This window comes from Lissotriton helveticus, chromosome 5_1 (assembly GCF_964261635.1).
Source record: "Lissotriton helveticus chromosome 5_1, aLisHel1.1, whole genome shotgun sequence".
In the NCBI taxonomy this organism is placed as follows: domain Eukaryota; kingdom Metazoa; phylum Chordata; class Amphibia; order Caudata; family Salamandridae; genus Lissotriton; species Lissotriton helveticus.
The window spans coordinates 407,988,382-408,009,118 of record NC_136065.1 but is presented as its reverse complement, the minus strand read 5'-3'; the positions used below and the strand labels follow the sequence as shown (position 1 = coordinate 408,009,118).

Genomic DNA, 20,737 nt, shown 5'->3' with positions numbered 1-20,737 from the left:
CTAGATAATTAATATATATATATATATATATATATATATATATATATATATATACTGCCACACATATACAGTTACTCACATACAGACTTATTCAATACCCTTGGAATTCAAAATATCGTACCTCAGAGGAGCTCATGGTGGATGAAGGTATTTTATATACTAGTACATTGTCAGGATTACTCTTTGCTCCACCTTGTAGAGGCAAGGTCACTTCAGTAGAGACTGACTCCAAAGAGGGATTCCATACCGCCCATCGAATCATTTGCATGTATGATGCTCTAGAGAGGACATTTGCAGGAGTCTAGAAATAAAAGGCACAAAGAAAAAGAGTGATCAATAGACTCCAAACATTCATTTAAATTAAAAAATAAAACAGGTTATTGTAGGGTTATAGATGCTGACTAGAGAGCCAGCTGAAAAGAAGACAAAAATAACATTTATTTAGCTGTTTCTATTAAGATTTCTGCCTTTGCTTACTTGAGAACATACCAAGAAAGATGTGATAACCTTCATCTGAATGTCTGTAAGTAAGGATTTAGGAGTTAAAACCAAATTCCTGGACGGACAGACTTGCAGGAATACTGGATTCTTGCCTTCTATGGAATACTCCTCTACTTGAAATGCATTTTTCCTCCAGAGTCTACAGTTGGAAGGTACTCTGCTGCCTGAAGTCTGCTGCCTGCTGTTAGATCTCCCAGTTAAGTTGCGAAGTACTATGGATCTTTTGGATATGATGCCTAGCTTGTGGAGATCACTGGTGCTAGACTGAAAGGGATCGGTTTCCCTGGGAACAATTCTGAAGAAACCAGAAGAGAAAGCAGCTTAGAAAACTGCCTCAACAACGTTTCCACAAAAGGTTTACACTTGAGGAAAAATTCTGCTTTGTGAGGTAAAGAGCCTCATTTTTGCAACTTTTTCTGACAGAGGAATCGACCTGGGAAAGCAGCAACCTTCTCCGATAGAACAAGCTGGTCTCATTCAGAGGGTTTCGACCCAGCCTTTGGATCTGCTGCATCAAACAACAAAGGGATGGTAGGCAGGCTTCAATTAACCGCAGACACTGGAGATTGCTCAAGGCACCATTCCAATTGCTTCTTGCACACTATGAAACTCTAGAGAGACACCAGACATGCAAATCAGCCATTGTCCTGCTCCAGCAGGAACAACCGAACTTGATCTGCCAATATCTTGGCTCGACTGGCTGAACAGAATCAACTTTCATAAAGTACCGTACAACTGGCACATAACATGAATGTTATTTGTATACTCATACTAGCCACTGCTAAGCAGCTATACCTAACAGGGATTTTCACAGAGTTTCTTTCCACAACAGTGATGCGATATTTTAATTCTACAGACCCCTTATCTGATTTGCTCAATTTTTTTGTGATTTTTTCATAAAGACAGTAAAACCACAAGGTGATGCAAACTACATGATAAAAATATAAACATAAAAAGGGTCTAGGAATAGCTATGAACAAAAAACTATACTGTAGATTAATATCCTTACCTTTCCATCAAATACACGTGGCGCTGAAATTACATATTCAAGTTGGAAGACAACTGCAAATGCTGGATGATTTACCATCTCTGTTAAACGCATTCGACTTCTCATTACAAGTGCTTGTGGCGAAGAACTGTAATTGAAAAAAATATCATGTTTCATACATATTAAGAACGCCTTACACAAGCTGCGTCTTTTGCTTGAAAAATTCTTTCATTCATTTATTATAAATATTTATCTGTGATATTCATTTCAGTATGGCTCTAGCTTGAAAAATAATTACCACGTACACTTTTTATCTATACCATAAATGCACAAGTTATTGCTTTAAGACAAATGTATATCCAGAATTAAAACCAGTAAATGATAATAATAGTAAGTAAGTAACATATTTATAAAGAGCAACGTATGCTGAGGAGTCTTGGCGCTAAAAGCAATTCTTCAAAAACTAGCCAGGGAGAAAGTTACATAGGTATAGAGGAAAAAGGCCAGGTTTTAAGCCACTTCTTGAAAGAAAGTCTATTAGGTTGAGCTCTATGAGAGGAAGGCAACGCATTCCAATGTTTTGCCGCCAGGTAGGAGATGCAGCTGCCTCCCCATTTGGCCTTTCTGATTCTAGTGATGGTAAACAAACAGGCATTGGTAGACCTCAAATCGCGATGGAGGACGTACCAGACAAAATGTTTCTGGAGGCCACACGCCTCAAATCCATGCAATGCCTTGTAGACCATACATAGTGCCTTGAATTTTATCCTCTGTTGGACTGGCAGCTAATGGAGGTCTTTGATGCTGTTCGATATGGAGCTGAATTTGGGAATTTTCAGTAGCAATCGGGAAGCAGCTTTCTGCAGAGACTGGAGTTTAGACTGCAAACATTTATCAATTCCTGGATAAAGAGCATTCAAATAGTCTGTTCTGGACAGTACTGTGATATCCTGCTGCTCAGCCAGAATGACTGCCTGATGGAATGTTAGTGTTTGGAATGTGTGAGTGCGCGAATCAGTTGGATGAAGGGCTGAGCAGCAGTGAAGCTGCTCCTGGTGGGGCTCCTACTTAGACTCTGACTTTACCTGTCTATGTATCTAATTTACCACCTCAATAAATCTACATGGTAAACTACCTGGCTTGGAGCGTCCTTTCTTCAATACTACAAGTACCAAGGCAACGGTTACAGTTTTTTGCATCTCCAATGGGATAATCTTTTTAAAGATCTTTAAAAGGAAAAAACATGAGGATGTAATTTGATTGAACTGTTCTGAAAAATAAAGCTGGTTATCACACAGAACACCCAGATTTCTCACTTCATTTGCTGGGTCAGGATGCGCTCTCGCGTCATCAGGCCACCCAGAATCATTCCAGAAGGAGGGCCCATTCCCAAACAGTATCCCCTCCATTTTCTCTGTACTAAGCTTTAGATAGTATAATAGTAATAATAATAATAACAAACATAATTATTGTTATAATTTTTAATATTATGTTTATTATACCAGAGGTCCAACGTTTCATAGGAGCCCGAGTCGGCAATGCTGAGTGAAGGGGTACCTTTGATTCAACCTCATGCCACTTTCTTTCATCTTCCTGCATCTTCTGCCTCTATCTGAATTGTGGTATTCTATGACATGACATAGGTTAGAACATTTTGAAAACTTTAAGGTTAAGCCTTTCTCTTGGATACAATTCAGAACAGAATACAAGTTTGAATCATGTTCATTACAGTCTTTACCAAAAATTAAAATGTCATCTTGGAAAGCCACTGCACCACTACAATTTTTTAGTACATCTCGCATCAATCTCTGAAAGACGGATGCGGCACTGGCTAGTCCAAAGGGCATTCTTAAATATTGAAACATGCCCTCTGGAGTCACAAATGCTGTTAATTTCCTGGACTCTTCATGGAGCTCTACTTGGTGATATGCACTTGCCAAGTCTATAGTAGAAAATACAGAGGCACCAGACAAAGAGGAAATCAATTCATGAATGTTTGGTAAGGGATGTTTATCAACCCATATTTCCTGGTTTAGGCTACGGAGGTCCACACAGAGACGGAGATCCCCAGAACTCTTGAGTGATAAAACAACGGGGGAAACCCAGGGAGAAGACTCAATTGGTTCAATGATTTGTTTTAAAACAAGATCATCTAAAATTCCTTTGAGCTTATTCCTGTAAGCCAAAGGGACATTCCTTACTCTGTGTCTAACTGGTACAGCATTCTCATTGAGTATTATCCTATGTTTGAAATCTGTGTACTTGCCAAGATTATCTTTGAAAACATCAGGAAATTTGCTTTTAATATTGCCTACAAAATAAGAATCATTCACATCTGAGAGTAAGTTCACTTCTGGCTCTATGAAACACACAGGAGGATTGGCATTAGGATCTAGTTTGATACCTAATTCAAGTTGGTGTGGCCATCCTAAAATAGCTACCCCTTTAGTGGCTACATACACCTTCCCATTGGTGATGCGATCTTTAACTTGAAGTTTGGCCCAGAAGTACCCTTCCAATTCTATTTTCTTGCCTGAGTAACCTCCAGGATGGATGTCAGGAACACAAAGTTCTCTATTGTCCCAGAAACTTTTAAACAAATCTAAACCAATGATAGAATACCGTGAACACGAATCCATCATTAGTTCAATGGACATACCATCCACCAGAATGGGATAAGAGGGAAATTCATCAAGTTCAACCTCATCTACGGAAAGGATGCAATTGAAGCTATTGAGAACTTCCTCTTCCTCTTGTGAAATATAATTCACTCTTTGTGTCGAGCGACAAACATTTCCAAAATGACCTTTACGTTTACACTTCACACAAACTCTATCCCAGGCAGGGCAACCTTTATAATTGCCAACATGGTTGGGACTACCACAGCGGTAGCAAGAAACAATTTTCCTTTGGCTAAATCTGTTTTCTGGGTAGCTTTTGACTTCACCGGATTTTTTCTCACTATCCTTCCTCAAAACATTCTTGGAAGAAAAATTGGGGTTAGGTTGGTTTTTAACCAAGGAGACTTCAGGTTCAGGGACCAAGGATTTGACATTCGAACCTCTTATTTCCGATACAAACAACTCTGACTGTTCTATACCCTTGGCTATGTTAATAACAGCATTGAGAGTAGTTTCTGTTCCAAGCCAAAGTCTCTCCTGAATCTTCTTGCTCTTGGTTCGCATCATTATCTGGTCTCTAAGTACCTGTTCGTAGGAAATTGTTTCGAAAGAGCAATAACAGGCTAAGGAGCGTAGTGCCGAAACATAATCCTCTATGGATTCATCCTGTTTTTGAATGCGAGAGTAAAACTTAAACCTCTCCATGACAGTATTTATTTTCCTGCCAAAACGAATTTTCATTTGCCTGGTGGCTTTTTCGAAAACATCAATGTCTCCAGCCAAGTCTATCGAAGGGAGATTGTCAAATTCTTTTATTCCTGCCCCTCCCAAACAATGTCGTAATAGGGCTAGTTTGCGTTTAGCAGAACACCCCTCCTTTTCCAGGACGTCTACATATGCCAGAAACATAGGGAACCACAAGTCCCATTCAATGTTTGGGTCTCCAGCTGTTTGTAGAAAATGAGGGGGGGCAGCAATGTTCGACATTTTTTCCGAATTTGTTTTTTTTTTTTTTTTGATTTCAGAAGCAAAAAATGTATAAAGTACCTTTGATATGTTGTAGAATAACTGCTCACTCGATAAGAAATTGTGGTTTTCACACTCCAAGAGGCAATTTTTTTGCGATCTCCGATGAATTTCCTATTTTCTCCGATGAATTTCAAGATGGTGGCACGCTCGTGACGTCAGCGCGTTACTGGGGTCGAAGGTAGAACCCACAATGCTTTGCGGATTGTTCGTGAGGCAGCGAGGAGCGAACGTCAAGGAATGACGGGCAGAGAATGTGCCTCGAGCTGCACTGGAACGCTCGGCCAGTTTGAACAGAGCAACGGTAAAACAGGTAAGCGGGTTGAAAATATGGATAAAATTTCAGAAAAATCCCGCAAAAAAAAAACTTTCTTATTCGAGTGGCAGAACGTTACCTAAAACTTGCGATAGAGCTGTCGATTTCCGTTGAATAAAGTAGTCAATCATGTGAACGCTGTTCCGCTGTCATATGTGGATTTTGATGATCCCGATCGTCGCCAGTAATTGTGTTGTAAATGAACACAAATATGGTAGTTGGGTTCCAAGGTGTAGATTTATTAGGTAGCAGAACAGCTTAACACCCACAGGAAGAGACACGTCTTCTTCTAACAGCAGCCCAGTACAAATGCCAAAATTCCACAAACCCCAGACATGACATCATAGGTTCTAACCTATGTCATGTCATAGAATACCACAAACTAACCCCAATTTTTCTTCCAAGAATGTTTTGAGGAAGGATAGTGAGAAAAAATCCGGTGAAGTCAAAAGCTACCCAGAAAACAGATTTAGCCAAAGGAAAATTGTTTCTTGCTACCGCTGTGGTAGTCCCAACCATGTTGGCAATTATAAAGGTTGCCCTGCCTGGGATAGAGTTTGTGTGAAGTGTAAACGTAAAGGTCATTTTGGAAATGTTTGTCGCTCGACACAAAGAGTGAATTATATTTCACAAGAGGAAGAGGAAGTTCTCAATAGCTTCAATTGCATCCTTTCCGTAGATGAGGTTGAACTTGATGAATTTCCCTCTTATCCCATTCTGGTGGATGGTATGTCCATTGAACTAATGATGGATTCGTGTTCACAGTATTCTATCATTGGTTTAGATTTGTTTAAAAGTTTCTGGGACAATAGAGAACTTTGTGTTCCTGACATCCATCCTGGAGGTTACTCAGGCAAGAAAATAGAACTGGAAGGGTACTTCTGGGCCAAACTTCAAGTTAAAGATCGCATCACCAATGGGAAGGTGTATGTAGCCACTAAAGGGGTAGCTATTTTAGGATGGCCACACCAACGTGAATTAGGTATCAAACTAGATCCTAATGCCAATCCTCCTGTGTGTTTCATAGAGCCAGAAGTGAACTTACTCTCAGATGTGAATGATTCTTACTTTGTAGGCAATATTAAAAGCAAATTTCCTGATGTTTTCAAAGATAATCTTGGCAAGTACACAGATTTCAAACATAGGATAATACTCAATGAGAATGCTGTACCAGTTAGACACAGAGTAAGGAATGTCCCTTTGGCTTACAGGAATAAGCTCAAAGGAATTTTAGATGATCTTGTTTTAAAACAAATCATTGAACCAATTGAGTCTTCTCCCTGGGTTTCCCCCGTTGTTTTATCACTCAAGAGTTCTGGGGATCTCGTCTCTGTGTGGACCTCCGTAGCCTAAACCAGGAAATATGGGTTGATAAACATCCCTTACCAAACATTCATGAATTGATTTCCTCTTTGTCTGGTGCCTCTGTATTTTCTACTATAGACTTGGCAAGTGCATATCACCAAGTAGAGCTCCATGAAGAGTCCAGGAAATTAACAGCATTTGTGACTCCAGAGGGCATGTTTCAATATTTAAGAATGCCCTTTGGACTAGCCAGTGCCGCATCCGTCTTTCAGAGATTGATGCGAGATGTACTAAAAAATTGTAGTGGTGCAGTGGCTTTCCAAGATGACATTTTAATTTTTGGTAAAGACTGTAATGAACATGATTCAAACTTGTATTCTGTTCTGAATTGTATCCAAGAGAAAGGCTTAACCTTAAAGTTTTCAAAATGTAAATTTAGACAGTCTAAAGTTGAATACTTAGGCCATGAGATTTCAGAAAATGGTATCAAGCCCAAACTCAGTCATGTTAAGAGTATTCTGTCTGCTCCCATCCCCACTTCCAAGGAACAGTTGCTATCTTTTCTTGGTCTTACAGAATTCTATGGGAAATTTGTGCAGAATTACTCCACGTTAGTCCATCCTTTACGTTCTTTGCTCAAGAAACAAGCAAAATTTGAATGGGGCAAAGACCAGCAAGAGTCTTTTGATGTACTTAAAAGAAAAATTGTATGTGCTCCTTTTCTCAAACCATATTCAGTCAATAAAGAATGTATACTTTGTGTTGATGCCAGCAATATAGGTCTAGGAGCGGTTTTAATGCAGAAGGACAATTCTGGTGAATATGTTGTCTCCTATGCTTCAAGGTCTCTTCGTGGCTCTGAAGTTAATTATTCCACGATAGAGAGGGAATTACTTGCGTGTACTTGGGCCACCCAACATTTCCGTCAGTTCATTTGGGGTACCAAATTCTCACTAAGGACCGATCATAAGCCTCTAGTCACTATGCTATCTGCTGGTGGTGGTAGGACTCTCACTGCTCGTTTAGCGAGGCTTGACGCAAAGCTACAGGAATATCGCTGTATTGTCACCTATGTTCCGGGTCGCCTTAATGTCCATGCAGATTGCATGTCTCGCTTTCCCACTAAGGATGGCCCAGCAGTAGATTACTCTGAGGAATGTGATGTAGCTTTTACTATGAGTGATATTAATATCATTGTTAGTGATAATCAGTCTAAACTAATCTCACAGGCTGCTTGGACAAAAGCTCTGGATCAAGATGATATTCTGAAGGATGTTAGGTTGTTTTTTAACAAAGGATGGCCTGAAGAGAGGAAACTCAGTGGTGAATTGGCTTCTTTCTTTAAAGTAAAGGATGAGTTGATGGATGATGGAGCAATAATTTTTAGAGATGATAAAATCATTCCTCCCTTAGGCATAAGAGATATGATTTGTGATCTGGCTCATGAAGGCCATTTAGGGATGTCCTCTACTAAGAGAAGAATCAGAGAATTTTATTGGTGGCCTAGTATGGACAATATGATTGATAAATGGGTAAGGAGTTGCTCCCCTTGTTCCTTAAGTGATAAATCCGTGAAACCCATTTCAGTAAGTTCTACTCCTGTTGAGTTTGTTCAAGGTCCGTGGCGCAAGCTTGGAGTAGACATCATTGGCCCTTTTAGTTATCAGTCGGGTAAAGAGTTGTTTGCCATTGTTCTGGTTGATTATTTCTCCAAATGGCCGGAATTGAAAATTGTGGAGAAGGTCAATTCTGATGTAATTGTTGACTTCCTTAACGAGGTTTTTTCTAGAGAAGGCCTACCTGAAGAACTTGTTACCGATAATGGTCCACAATTTGTTAGCGAAATTTTTTCATCTTTCCTCTCCAGTTGTGGTGTCAAACATAAAAGAGTTTCCAACTATTTTCCTCAAGCCAACGGACAAGTTGAACGTTTCAACAGAGTAATTAAAGAATCTTGTCAGTTGGCTTTGCGTAGTGGTTTGAAATGGAGGAAAGCCCTCCAAGCAACTTTGTTGACGTATCGCTTTTCCCCCAATACTGTCACTGGATTGTCACCCTTTGAAATGTTGCGCTGTAGGAAGCCTGGTTCGAAGCTTATGCCTTGGTGGTTGCGAACTGAGAAGGGTGACTATCTAGAATTAGATTTAGAAGCTGTTAGAGAGAGAGTCAATAAGTACCAAGCAAAGATGTCCCGCGTTCCAGCACGTAATGTGAATCTACCCAAATTAAGTGTTGGTGATTTTGTGAGAGTGAAGTTTGGTGGACAAATCCGCAAAGGATCTCCCAGATGGTCTGGTCCCCTCAGAGTTGTTGAAATCTTCAGCAAAGCCGTTAGGGTAGAAGATGGGAAAATCTGGAATTTAAGACGCATATCTGTATGTAGATCTGATGACTTGAAACGTTTTTCTGAATGCAGGTCCACTGTCTCCAATTCCTTCTTTTCACAACCGGGTATTTCTCCCTCTAATGACTCACATATGCTGAATTACAGATCTGAGCTTTGTGGTACTCACGAAGCTTTTGATCATCTGTCTTTGGATAAGAATGTTAATGTTGATAATATTACCAATGCTGATGTCCTGAATGATTCTACTCCTTGTGAAAATATAACAAAGAATGTTATTCCTGTATATCCTGTGAATGTTGATCAGGGCATTGTTGCAGACAATTTAGTTAATGTTGACCATTCTGGTTTTGCTCGTCCTGCCTGTGATCAAAGGTCAATTGCTTCACGTTGTAGTTCACGTGTCAGATGTCTTCCAACGAAATTTAAAGATTTTGTCCGGTTCTAAAATGTATTTCTCTGTTTTCCCTTTGTTTTGTTTGTTTTTGTTTTCTTTTAGTTTTTGTTTTTTCAAAAAAAAATTCTGAAAGGGGGAAGGTGTGTGGTATTCTATGACATGACATAGGTTAGAACCTATGATGTCATGTCTGGGGTTTGTGGAATTTTGGCATTTGTACTGGGCTGCTGTTAGAAGAAGACGTGTCTCTTCCTGTGGGTGTTAAGCTGTTCTGCTACCTAATAAATCTACACCTTGGAACCCAACTACCATATTTGTGTTCATTTACAACATGAATCTTGCAGGTTCTCCGTCATTCTGCTTTCTCTCTTTGTCGTTGCTTCCTATCTTTCGCTCTCTTTCTTCCTTTTCTGCATTTTTCTGTCTTATTATGGGTCAAAGTTTGATGAGGAACAATAAGTCCTGCTCCCTATAAAATGGAGGTGATAGAAGGTGGCAATGCCCTCCACCTGCAACCACCTGCATAAATCAAGCACAGCAGGAAACATCTAACACACGTTTTCATCTGTAATAAACTACAGCAACACATACATCTCCCTTAAGCCACAACCTGCTCATCATAACACAGTTTGGTCCAAGGATTCAAGAACAAGATTTGGATTAGAAATCCTGCTAGGAAAATGGGCTATGTCGACTAAGTGAATGCCTCAGCTTGAAACAGCCATCCTCTGATTCATTGAGCTCCTTGTGTGGCCATTACAACTAAGGCCTAGGACCCTAAGGCTGTTTGTTGCATTAGCAACAGATAACTTCCACCTGTTGGTCAAGATAGTTGCCTGGCAGCAGAGCAGCCACCGCGGGGAAGCACACACTTAGCTCACCCGCTTTGGGATCAAGGACTGCATGGTTGGGATCATGGACTACATGGCCGACTTTTGCAATACTTGTAGGAAAAAAAAACGACTGAAAAAGAAACCGACTAAAAAAAGAAAATCAGGAAATACTGAAAACCTAAGATATTGTACTTAAAGAACGGATCATCTTTAGGAGAGCGTGGCAAAAGTCAAAAGTATGGACCGGCGCGGGCTTAGAGTGAGACACACAAACCGGTAAAGTAGTTGGTGGGCGGTGGAGCAAGCAAAGCGCATTAAAGAACGGACATTTTGTGGAAGGTCTGAAAAGGATGCATAGATAGCACAGCAAAGTCCAAAGGATAAGAAATATCAAAACTTCAGCACAGTGCCTCAGAGACACCACAAGGGCCTTGAGACTCGAAGCTTGAATGAAATTCAGGTATTAGCCCGCTGGGGTTCACCATGTAGTCAGGATCGTCGCCATAAAATTGTAGTAAATAACTCACGTGTCGCAGGAGAAGGTTGAGATGAGTTTATTCACTGACTACATGGTAGCAGAGCCCACACAGCTCAGGCTCCACAAAATGCAGCTCTTGCCTCAACAGTCCACACCAACCCGAACACCACCCTCAGAGGCACCCTGATCTACCGACCCCCTGGACCACGCACGCAATTCAGCGAGGACATCGCCGACTTCGTCAGCCCGCATGCCCTCCCCTCCGCCGACTACATCCTCCTGGGGGACCTGAACTTCCACCTGGAGAACAACAACGACCACAACACCAGCACCCTGCTCGACAACCTCGCCAACCTGGGACTCAAGCAACTGGTGTCCACCCCCACCCACCTCGCCGGACACACACTCGACGCCGTCTTCTCATCCAGCACAGACATCAACTTCAGCCACGCCACAGAGCTTCAATGGACGGACCACAGCTGCGTCCACTTCACCTTCAAGAGAACAACGACCCACCAACACCAGCAACACACCGCCCGCAGAAGCTGGAACAAGATCACAGCAGACCAGCTCGCCACCTCCCTGAGCCAACACCCTCCTGCCAGCTCAGCGAACCCCAGCCAGGCCGCCGACAACCTCACGAAGTGGATCACCATCTGCGCGGACGAGCTCGCCCCGCTGAGGACCCCGCCCAGCAGACCCGCCAGCAAGAAGGCCCCATGGTTCACCGACGAACTCAAGAGCTCCAAGAAGAACTGCCGAGCCCTCGAGAAAGTCTGGAAAAGGGACCCGACACCGGACAACAGGACCTCCTACAAACTGGCCACCCGGAAACACCACCAGCTGATCCGCGCCGCCAAGAGAACAGCATTCAAGGACCGGTTGGACAACAACGCACACAACAGCAAGGAACTCTTCAACATCGTGAAAGAGCTTTCCAACCCCAGCGCAGGAAACAACGACATCACCCCATCACAAGACCTCTGCAACTCCCTCGCCTCATACTTCCACAACAAGATCACGGACATACACAGCAGTTTCAACAACCAACCAACGCACACCACGACCGACCTGCCACCCCCCCCCACCACCACCCTCCACGCCTGGACCCCGATCAGCACAGAAGACACCATCCGCACGATGAACTCCATCCACTCCGGATCACCAACCGACCCCTGCCCTCACCACGTCTTCAACAAGGCCGACGCTGTCATCGCACCCCACCTGCGAGACATCATCAACACATCCTTCGACACCGCCATCTTCCCCGAAAGCTGGAAACACGCCGAACTCAGCGCTCTACTCAAAAAACCAACAGCGGACCCCACCGACCTCAAGAATTACCGCCCCATCTCGCTTCTACCGTTTCCAGCCAAAGTCATCGAGAAGACCGTCAACAAGCAGATGGCCGCCTTCCTCGAGACGAACGGATCCCTCGACCCCTCACAGTCCGGCTTCCGAGCCAAACACAGCACCGAGACCGCCCTCATCGCCGCCACCGATGACATCCGAGCCCTGATGGACAAGGGAGAAACAGCGGCCCTCATCCTCCTAGACCTCTCCGCGGCATTCGACACGGTCTGCCACCGCACCCTAACACGGCGCCTCAGCAACATCGGTATCCAGGACAAGGCGCTGGAATGGATCATCTCCTTCCTCGACGGAAGAACACAGCGAGTCCGCCTACCACCGTACAAGTCAGAGGCCTCCGAAGTCATCTGCGGCGTCCCCCAAGGATCATCACTGAGCCCCACCCTCTTCAACGTCTACATGAGCCCCCTCGCGGCCATCGTACGCAAACACCATCTCAGCATCATCTCCTACGCCGACGACACCCAGCTGATCCTCTCCCTGACCAACAACCCCGCCGCCGCCAGAGCCAACCTGCACGAAGGGATGAAAGAGGTAGCCGAGTGGATGACGACCAGCCGCCTGAAACTGAACTCGGACAAGACGGAGGTCCTCATCCTGGGCTCTTCACCCTCCGCCTGGGACGACTCCTGGTGGCCTCCCGCCCTGGGCACCGCACCCAAACCGACAGACCATGCACGAAACCTGGGCTTCATCCTGGACTCCTCCCTCTCCATGACCAGGCAAGTCAACAGCGTCTCCTCGGCGTGCTTCAACATCCTACGCATGCTACGAAAGATCTTTTGGTGGATCCCCTCAGAGACCAGGAAGACCGTCACCCAGGCCCTCGTCACCAGCCGACTGGACTACGGCAACGCCCTCTACGCCGGGACCACCGCCAAGCTCCAGAAGAGACTCCAGCGGATCCAAAACGCCTCAGCCAGACTCATCCTCGACATCCCACGATCCAGCCACATCTCCGGTCATCTGAGAGACCTTCACTGGCTCCCCATCAACAAGAGAATCACCTTCCGCCTCCTCACCCACGCACACAAAGCCCTACACGACCAAGGCCCGAGCTACCTCAACAGCCGAGTCAACTTCTACGCTCCCAAACGCCACCTCCGATCAGCCAACCACGCCCTCGCCGCCGTCCCCCGCATCCGAAGAGCGACTACAGGAGGAAGGTCCTTCTCCTACCTGGCCGCCAAGACCTGGAACTCCCTCCCGTCCGACCTGCGCCTGACCCAAGACCACCTCTCCTTCAGGAAGAAGCTGAAGACCTGGCTGTTCGAGCAGTAGCGGCACCCCCCCCTCCCCAGCGCCTTGAGACCCTACGGGTATGTAGCGCGCTTTATAAGTGTCACTGATTGATTGATTGAACAGTCCCACTGCAAGTGAGATCTCAACACCTAGGTAACCACATACATTCCAAACAATGACATCAGAATACCTACATTCTAAAAAAACACATCAAGTGTGAAAATGCATGTGAAGAAATACTACAGGGTTTTTACATGAAAACATGCCAGCAAACTTTGCAAGGCCTTAATAATGCATAAAGAACAAGGAGCAATGTCCTCCGCTGCAAACCGATAAATGTAAACTAAACCGATTGCTTGCTCAAATGTAGTCCTACCTGTGTTTTTTTAGCATGCTTTGGTGTGTAATACGACCAATCGACACCTTAAGAGATAGTAAGAGGAGAGCTTTTGTGAAACATACAAGACAATAATGATAGAGGTGACTAGGAAAACAAGCAGGGACAAAGCCAATAAGACTGAAATTAGATGCCAACCTTTTGGTTCTGATAAAGCAATTATTTTCTTTTGTAGTTGCTTTTGTAAAACTTAATCACAAACAAATAGTTTTGTTTCGTCAGAAAGAGCACACTGGGACAGTATTCCCTGGTACTAACGAGGACAACTTTTTGTATGGAAGTGCCCATTGTGCAAGAGCAGAATGCTATCGCTGACACTGAAGTTACTCAGTGGCTGAAGTGGGCTGACCAACTGCCCCATGCTGTATGCTTGAGTGGGAGGATGAAAAATGTGAATGGCAATTACAGACCAATTGATGTAGAGGGCTAGTTGAAAACTCCAATAAGTAAGTATACTTTATATACAATATTCTTGAAATCAAAAGTACTTGGCTAATACCAGACCTAAAATACAGGTCTCCTGTGCTGCCTAAAAGAGAGCCAGCAACACTTTAAAGGGAAGACTTTATGGTGAAAGGTGGATGCCAAGGCCGCAGTACGGAGAAGTGAATACAGATGGTAGGGAAAATGAAATTAAGGTTACCTTGCAGTGTCACTATTGTAAATCCTTTTTTCACTAAAAATAAACCTGCCTTGGAAAACTGAACGTAAGAGTGATTTGTCAACATTTTAAAGGTATGGGTGAGAGGTTTTGAATGGATGAAGTAAAAAGAATACTGACTAATTCATCAGATACTATTTATGGGTTCATCATTTTTGAAAATCATATGGACGTACATTTAAATTTCAACATTTCCGGTACGGGATTTTAGAGTTTAAATCTATAATCCACAACTGGAACATTATTAAAGATGATAGGCTTCCCTCTCTTGTTGGCACCTGCTGGCATCATCTTGTACTGCCTTTGGTGATTCAGACACCAGAAACAAAGCTGAAATCTGGCACACCACTGTCAAGGTCAGTAAGAGCAGCTTGACGTCAAGACCAACATTGAATTCTTCACCATCACAACTGAAGTAGGAAGCACTGTTGAATATCTCGGTCTCAAGAAGCTTGCACCTTGTGGCATACCACCATTGAAGTTTTGGAAGGAAATTGCCAAGTTACAGAAGAAAACAACCATCATCCCATGGAGTCAGATAAGAATGCAGGAGAAGAACAAGTTATATACCTCAGTAATGCTACAACTGCACATTCCTCACCTTCTGAATATTCCCCAGGCGTTAGACTGGACCCGGAAACTCTTTTCAGCAGCACCTCTGCGTGCAAGTACGTGGCTCCGAGCAGCTCCACACGGATGAAGTTCTGATCCGGAATGGACGTGCAGAGCCTACATAGGCACCACTCCAATGCACTGTCAGTTGCTCTCAAGACTGTCCGCACCCTCAGATGCAGAGAGCCGCAACAGCAAATTGGCTTTGACCAGTGAGCAGAGTCCTAGAAATGGGATCTTATTAATGGAGAGAGCCTGATTCCCAATACAAGAAGGATGGGAGAGTTAGCAAATAATCTGCAGTTTGATAGAGTCTCTACCAGAACGAGTGTTACCGAAGGTAGGTAACTTTTTCTTCAGACAAACTTCTAACTGCACATTTTTCACCTTTCGAACAGATACCAGAGCAATACCACTCAGGAGGTGGATCCGTGAATTGGGTCAAACCAAAAAGTTCAGTAAGATCGGGCAGGTGAATTTCCCTTCTCGGCGAATCTGACTGTCAAGACAGTAATTCTCTGCGAACATAAGGCACAACACCCACATAGCTACCTGGCAGATGCAAAGTGCCGGAACTCAACTTGTCAATGCAGTGATAGCAAATTTGGCCTCAGTGGAATGAACGTACAGTCCTTCTGGAGGCTGCTTTTTAGGTAGAGGGACCGTTGCACTCACTGCGAAGCAGTGAGGGCGGAGTCCCGAAGATTTAATGTTTTGGAGTTAGGGGGCTTGGAACCCGCCTCTCTCCTCCATTCTCCTCCATTGGCTGGCTTCCTAAACGGAGGCCAGCCATTGGATGAGAAGGGAGTCACTCCAATAAAGCCCCGTCTCTTTCGGATTCGGGGGCGTGTTTTTTTTGCGTTCTTTAGCCCTGTGATGTCACCCGTCACTCAGAACCCAAAAACACGCCCCCGAATCCGAAAATGTTCGGAGCTTTGCGGCCGCCATTTTTTTTTCCCCAGCCGAAAGCCTGCTCCTCCTCGCCGCTTTGTCTTGTAAGCCATACTCAAGTTAGGGAACCTGGAGCCGCCCACAGCCCTCAGCAGAGCGCAGGGGGCCCGGGCCGCCCACCGCCACTCTCGCCGTCCTTCCTGCTGCGGGTCTCTCCCTCGGCCGGCCTCCTCCTCCCTGTGCCATGCCAACATTTGAAGCGGGACTTCTTAATGTTACTCGGAGGCCGATCGCAAAGCCGCGCACCCGGCGCGCGGCTCCCTCAGCCGGCTCTGGAGCGCAGACTGCGAGGGAACCTGGAGCCGCCCCAAGCCGTGACTGCACCGGCAGCCGCCGCCCACAGCCCTCAGCAGAGGGCAGGGGGCCCGGGCTGCCCGCCGCCACTCTCGCCGTCCTTCCTGCTGTGGGTCTCTCCCTCGGCCGGCCTCCTCCTCCCTGTGCCCCCCCTGACAGCCCGGGGGACAGTGGCACGGATTATGGCTGAGACCGAGAGGTGCTGCTGGCAACACGTGCTGCCCTAAGAGGAGGCTCACACCGACAGGAGGGCACCCCAGAGACCTGGCAGTGGGCACCTGCTGCCCTCAACCCCTCCAAAGCCAGGCAGTGTGTTTACTGATACGTTACAGCGTCCAGGGGTTGCGTGGAAGCCCCAGGTCAATGCAGTGCCCTATGCTTGTGCCAGCACAGAAACGTCTGCCACGGTATGAGTAGATCACGATAGATGCAGCGCTCCAGCACAGTTTCCAGCGTTCACGACATGAGTAGCGAGAGTGTTCATTACTGAGGCGCAGTGCCCGTGTGCAGTGTGTAGGTTTGCTGCTGTGAGCAGTCATTTTATTCACTTATAGGAAGTAGAGTCCCACTGCACTGTGCCAGGCCAGTGCGGTCACCGCAAAGAAAGATGAGTTACCCACGTACACTATAAACAGACAGTGATGGCTGCAGTGCTCCAGCGCAGTTCTCATGATGAGAGCAGGTAGCGTTTTCACTATTTCGATGAAGGGCTTTGTGCAAGTCTAATGGTATGTTTAAAGAGCGCTAGATCAAGTGCTCTAGTGCAGTGTTCATGTACCATATTATGCTCAGGCAGTGAGTTTAGTGGTAAGATGCAGTGCCCCCGGGAAGTATGCAAGCCTCATACTGTGACTATGAAATGTAAGATGCAGTGAGCACTTGTACTATTTATGTCCTATACAGTGAGCATGCAGTGCTCTGTTTATTTCGCAAATGCGACAGGCTGGTCTCATGATGTGAGCAGGCTGAGCTCATATAAATCTCTAATGCAGTGAAGAATTGCAGTCGATGTGTATTATGATGTAAGAATGCAGTGTAGGTTGGAGAGTCCCAGTGCAGCTGACGTGTATGTGATGCAAGCAGGCAGTGTAAGAGGGAGGCCCCCGTACAGTGGACATATACTGTGCTGTAAGCTGACAGTGTATGATGCACTCACTACCCGTGTTCAGTAGGTAGGTCTCCAGTTGTGAACAGTGTTAAGATGCGGAGCTACTGTGCATGTCTCATGATGAAAGAAGTACCACACTGCATCAAGACTTTGGAAGACACAGTCCAGTGCCCCAGCGCAGTGTCCGGGTTTCAGTCCATGACAACACAGCGTACAAAGCAGCGCTCTCGTTCAGTGTGCATGTGTTGGTCTGCTCACAAGTATGTGCTGAATGTTGAGTTTTCACGAGTGTCTAAGTCTCATGCTGTGCACTGGCAGCGTGTTCACTGACAATATTTAGCACTTTCCACGTCACACGCCGATCTCATGCAGTGAGAAGCAGTGCACGATGTGGTGCCCCATACAGCAAGGTGGCCCAATGGAGTGCGAATGCAGTGGGAGATGCAGCGCTCAAAACTGTGCAAGCCTCGCACGTTAAGATGGCTTTCACTAGTAATCCACACATCCCACTGTCTCACCAGGCAGTGGGACATTCAGCATCCTCCACTGCAGTTTGCACATCTCACGCTGTGAGCAAGCGGTGGCTTCGTGCAGCGAACCAGTGTAGACAAATTGACGGTGTTTGATATGTATTTACACGATATAGCGCCCAATCGGCCATTAATTAGTAAGTGAGAGTCCGATGCAGTGCGTAGGCAGTGGAAGGTGCACACCCTGTCTGGTGAGGCAGTGGGGTGAGCGCATAACTAGTGAATGTCATTCCACAAGGCCATCTTAACGTGCGAGGCTTTCACAACTGTGGGCGCTGCATCTTACACTGCATGCATACTCCATTACACAACCTTGCCCTGTGCAGCCTCCAGTGCAGTGCGCATAACTCATGCCGTCACCAGAGAGTAGGTTAAATGACGAGTTGCAGTGTGATCCCCACTGTAGCGTGACCATCTCAAGCACGTGATCTGGCGTCTAAAAATGCAGTGCCATGTGCAGTTTGAACGTCTGTTCTCGTGACCAAGCGGCGTAGGGCACGATGCCTCTTCAGAAGTATGCTGTAAGTTGGCACTGTAAGATGCAGTGCCTGTGTCCAAGGGATCGCACGGCTTTGAAGCGGTGAGCACGCACAGCAAGATACAGTGCCTACAGTGCAATTTGCTCCTCTCGTGCGCTAAGCATCCAGTGTAAGATGCTGTGTTTGCACCACTGTGAGCAGGGCAGGCAGGTCAAGATGCAGCGCAAACACCCCTCAATGTGAGCAGGAAGAGTAATAGGCAATGCCTATTACCTATCCTATGAGTAGGCAGCGTAAAAAAGCAATACTGAGCTGCAATGTATAGGCCTGCGAGCAAAGAGTAATCTTTTTTGAGTTTCTATGCGCTTTGCTATGGGTGTGTGCAGTTGTGAGTGGCATGCTGTGACAGCTGTCGGGTTTCTCTGAGCTCCATGTAATGCGCACCCTCGCTTCCCTCCACACACTGCTTCTGGTGTGGTCTGGAGCGCCCTCTATGGGAGACAGGAGACGCATACGGCAGCCGAGGGCCTTGCTATAACGCGCAAACATGGAGTAATTGAATTAAAGCTGATGACGCAGGGCCCCGGGACATGAAACCACAATACTTTAAAAGCAACTGCAAACTATCTCCGTAGTAAGAGGGCAGAGCTACCACCGAGAGCAGCTGATGCACACAAATTACCCGTGTGTGTGTACACATTTAATGTGTGTGCACTCCTAGATACCAGCGAGGCTAGTTATTTTTGTTTGAATATTTTTATTGCATTTTTTGTTATTTTGCAGCATTACACATATGGATAATTAACCATGCCGTAGTACAGGATGTTCGTTACATGTCGCATCAGTTTTACATAACATTGAATGAACCCGATTGTGAGGAGCGAAATAAAAGCAAAGTATTTAGAACAGCATGTCATAGTCATCGGCTACAGTTATGTCAGGAAGAGAATATAGAGCAATATTGTCAGTTCACAGAATAAAACAACTGTTTCCTCGTATCACACCAGTGAGTTGTTCAGTTTGGGGCACGTGTTATGCTATGGCAACAGATCAAGGTAAATTGAGTACATCAGCAATGCAATACATATTCAGATCTTTCATTCAAAACGAGAAACTGTGAAGAACAGCCTGAGAATTCAGGAACGAGAGACTGGGTGGTGACAAACGATGAATGTGTGTGAACGTGTGGTGCCCACGGGGCAGGTAGGGGGCAGGTATGTGTGGTACTATGTCAGTAGTGGGGGCCGATCAGCGCGACTAGCAACATATATAACAGGAGGAGGGGGGGAGGTGGGTGAGGGGGGGACCGGGGGGGGGGGGAGGGGGTGAGGGGGGGCCGTGGGGGGAGAAACTCGGCCGGCACAATGAGCAATATGGTATGAGTGTCTAAATAATGCCTCTCTGCAGGCACACCTGGTGGTAAGTAGTCAAGGCACTATCCCAGTCCTGCGCTATGGGATACTTGCGGAGCCCCGCCGTCTCACCAGCGAGGCTAGTTATGACACAAATAATAACGTGTGTGTATGTACAAATGACCCGTGTGTGTATACAATAATAATCTGTGTGTGCAGCCTTAGATACCGGTGAGGTTAGCTTATGACAGAAATAATAACGTGTGTATGTATAAATGTAGCCCACCCACCTCCCTCCCAGGGTCTGCACTTCCCCCTTGTAAAGAAGATGTGGCCTCACACAGAGCCGAGCAGAGTTGCTGAAACAGGAAGAGACCTATCTACACACACCCGAAAGTCGGGGCACGGTGTAATCCTGTTCTAGCAAGCTGCGGGTATTTAATTCATTATAAATACATTTATGTGAGAATAGTCACTAAGCCCTGCCTCCTCAGAGTCCATGAGGCCATTTTGTTTTGAGGTGTCTGGCATAGTCAACAAATAGCACAGGAGCTCTAATGGTCGATGGTACCCCTCCACTGGCAGCTCCAAGTTTCCGCAAACATCGGTCACACTTGTAGATTTTCCACCACCTACAGTTAGGTTTAGGGAGGTGCCCCCTGATTGTGCCGTTTTTTCTTGCCTTCTGCCACCTGATTGTGCTGTTTTTTCTTATCTTCTGCCCACTTGCTGTGCTTGCTCCCCTGCCCTCTGGCTGTGCTTGCTCCCCTGCCCCCTGGTTCTCCTGCCCCCTGGCTGTGCTTGTTCTCCTGCCCCCTGGCTGTGCTTGCTCTCCTGCCCCATGGCTGTGCTTGCTCTCCTGCCCCCTCGCTGTGCTTGCTCTCCTGTGTGTGTGTGTGTGTGTGTGTGGTGGCTCTAGGTGTGTATGTGG

General features: G+C 45.7%; 1 protein-coding gene across 2 annotated transcripts in view; it reads right to left on the bottom strand.

The window, feature by feature from the left end:
- Window positions 1–20,737, bottom strand: part of NPHP4 (nephrocystin 4) — a 941,192-nt gene that overhangs the window by 517,908 nt on the left and 402,547 nt on the right. For both annotated transcript variants that reach the window (XM_078642627.1, XM_078642628.1), the window contains exons 9-10: window positions 1,511–1,637; window positions 122–301 (exon numbers count right to left, since the gene is read on the bottom strand). In XM_078642627.1, coding sequence (XP_078498753.1) covers window positions 122–301; window positions 1,511–1,637 — 307 coding nt within the window. The remainder of the gene's footprint in view (window positions 1–121; window positions 302–1,510; window positions 1,638–20,737) is intronic.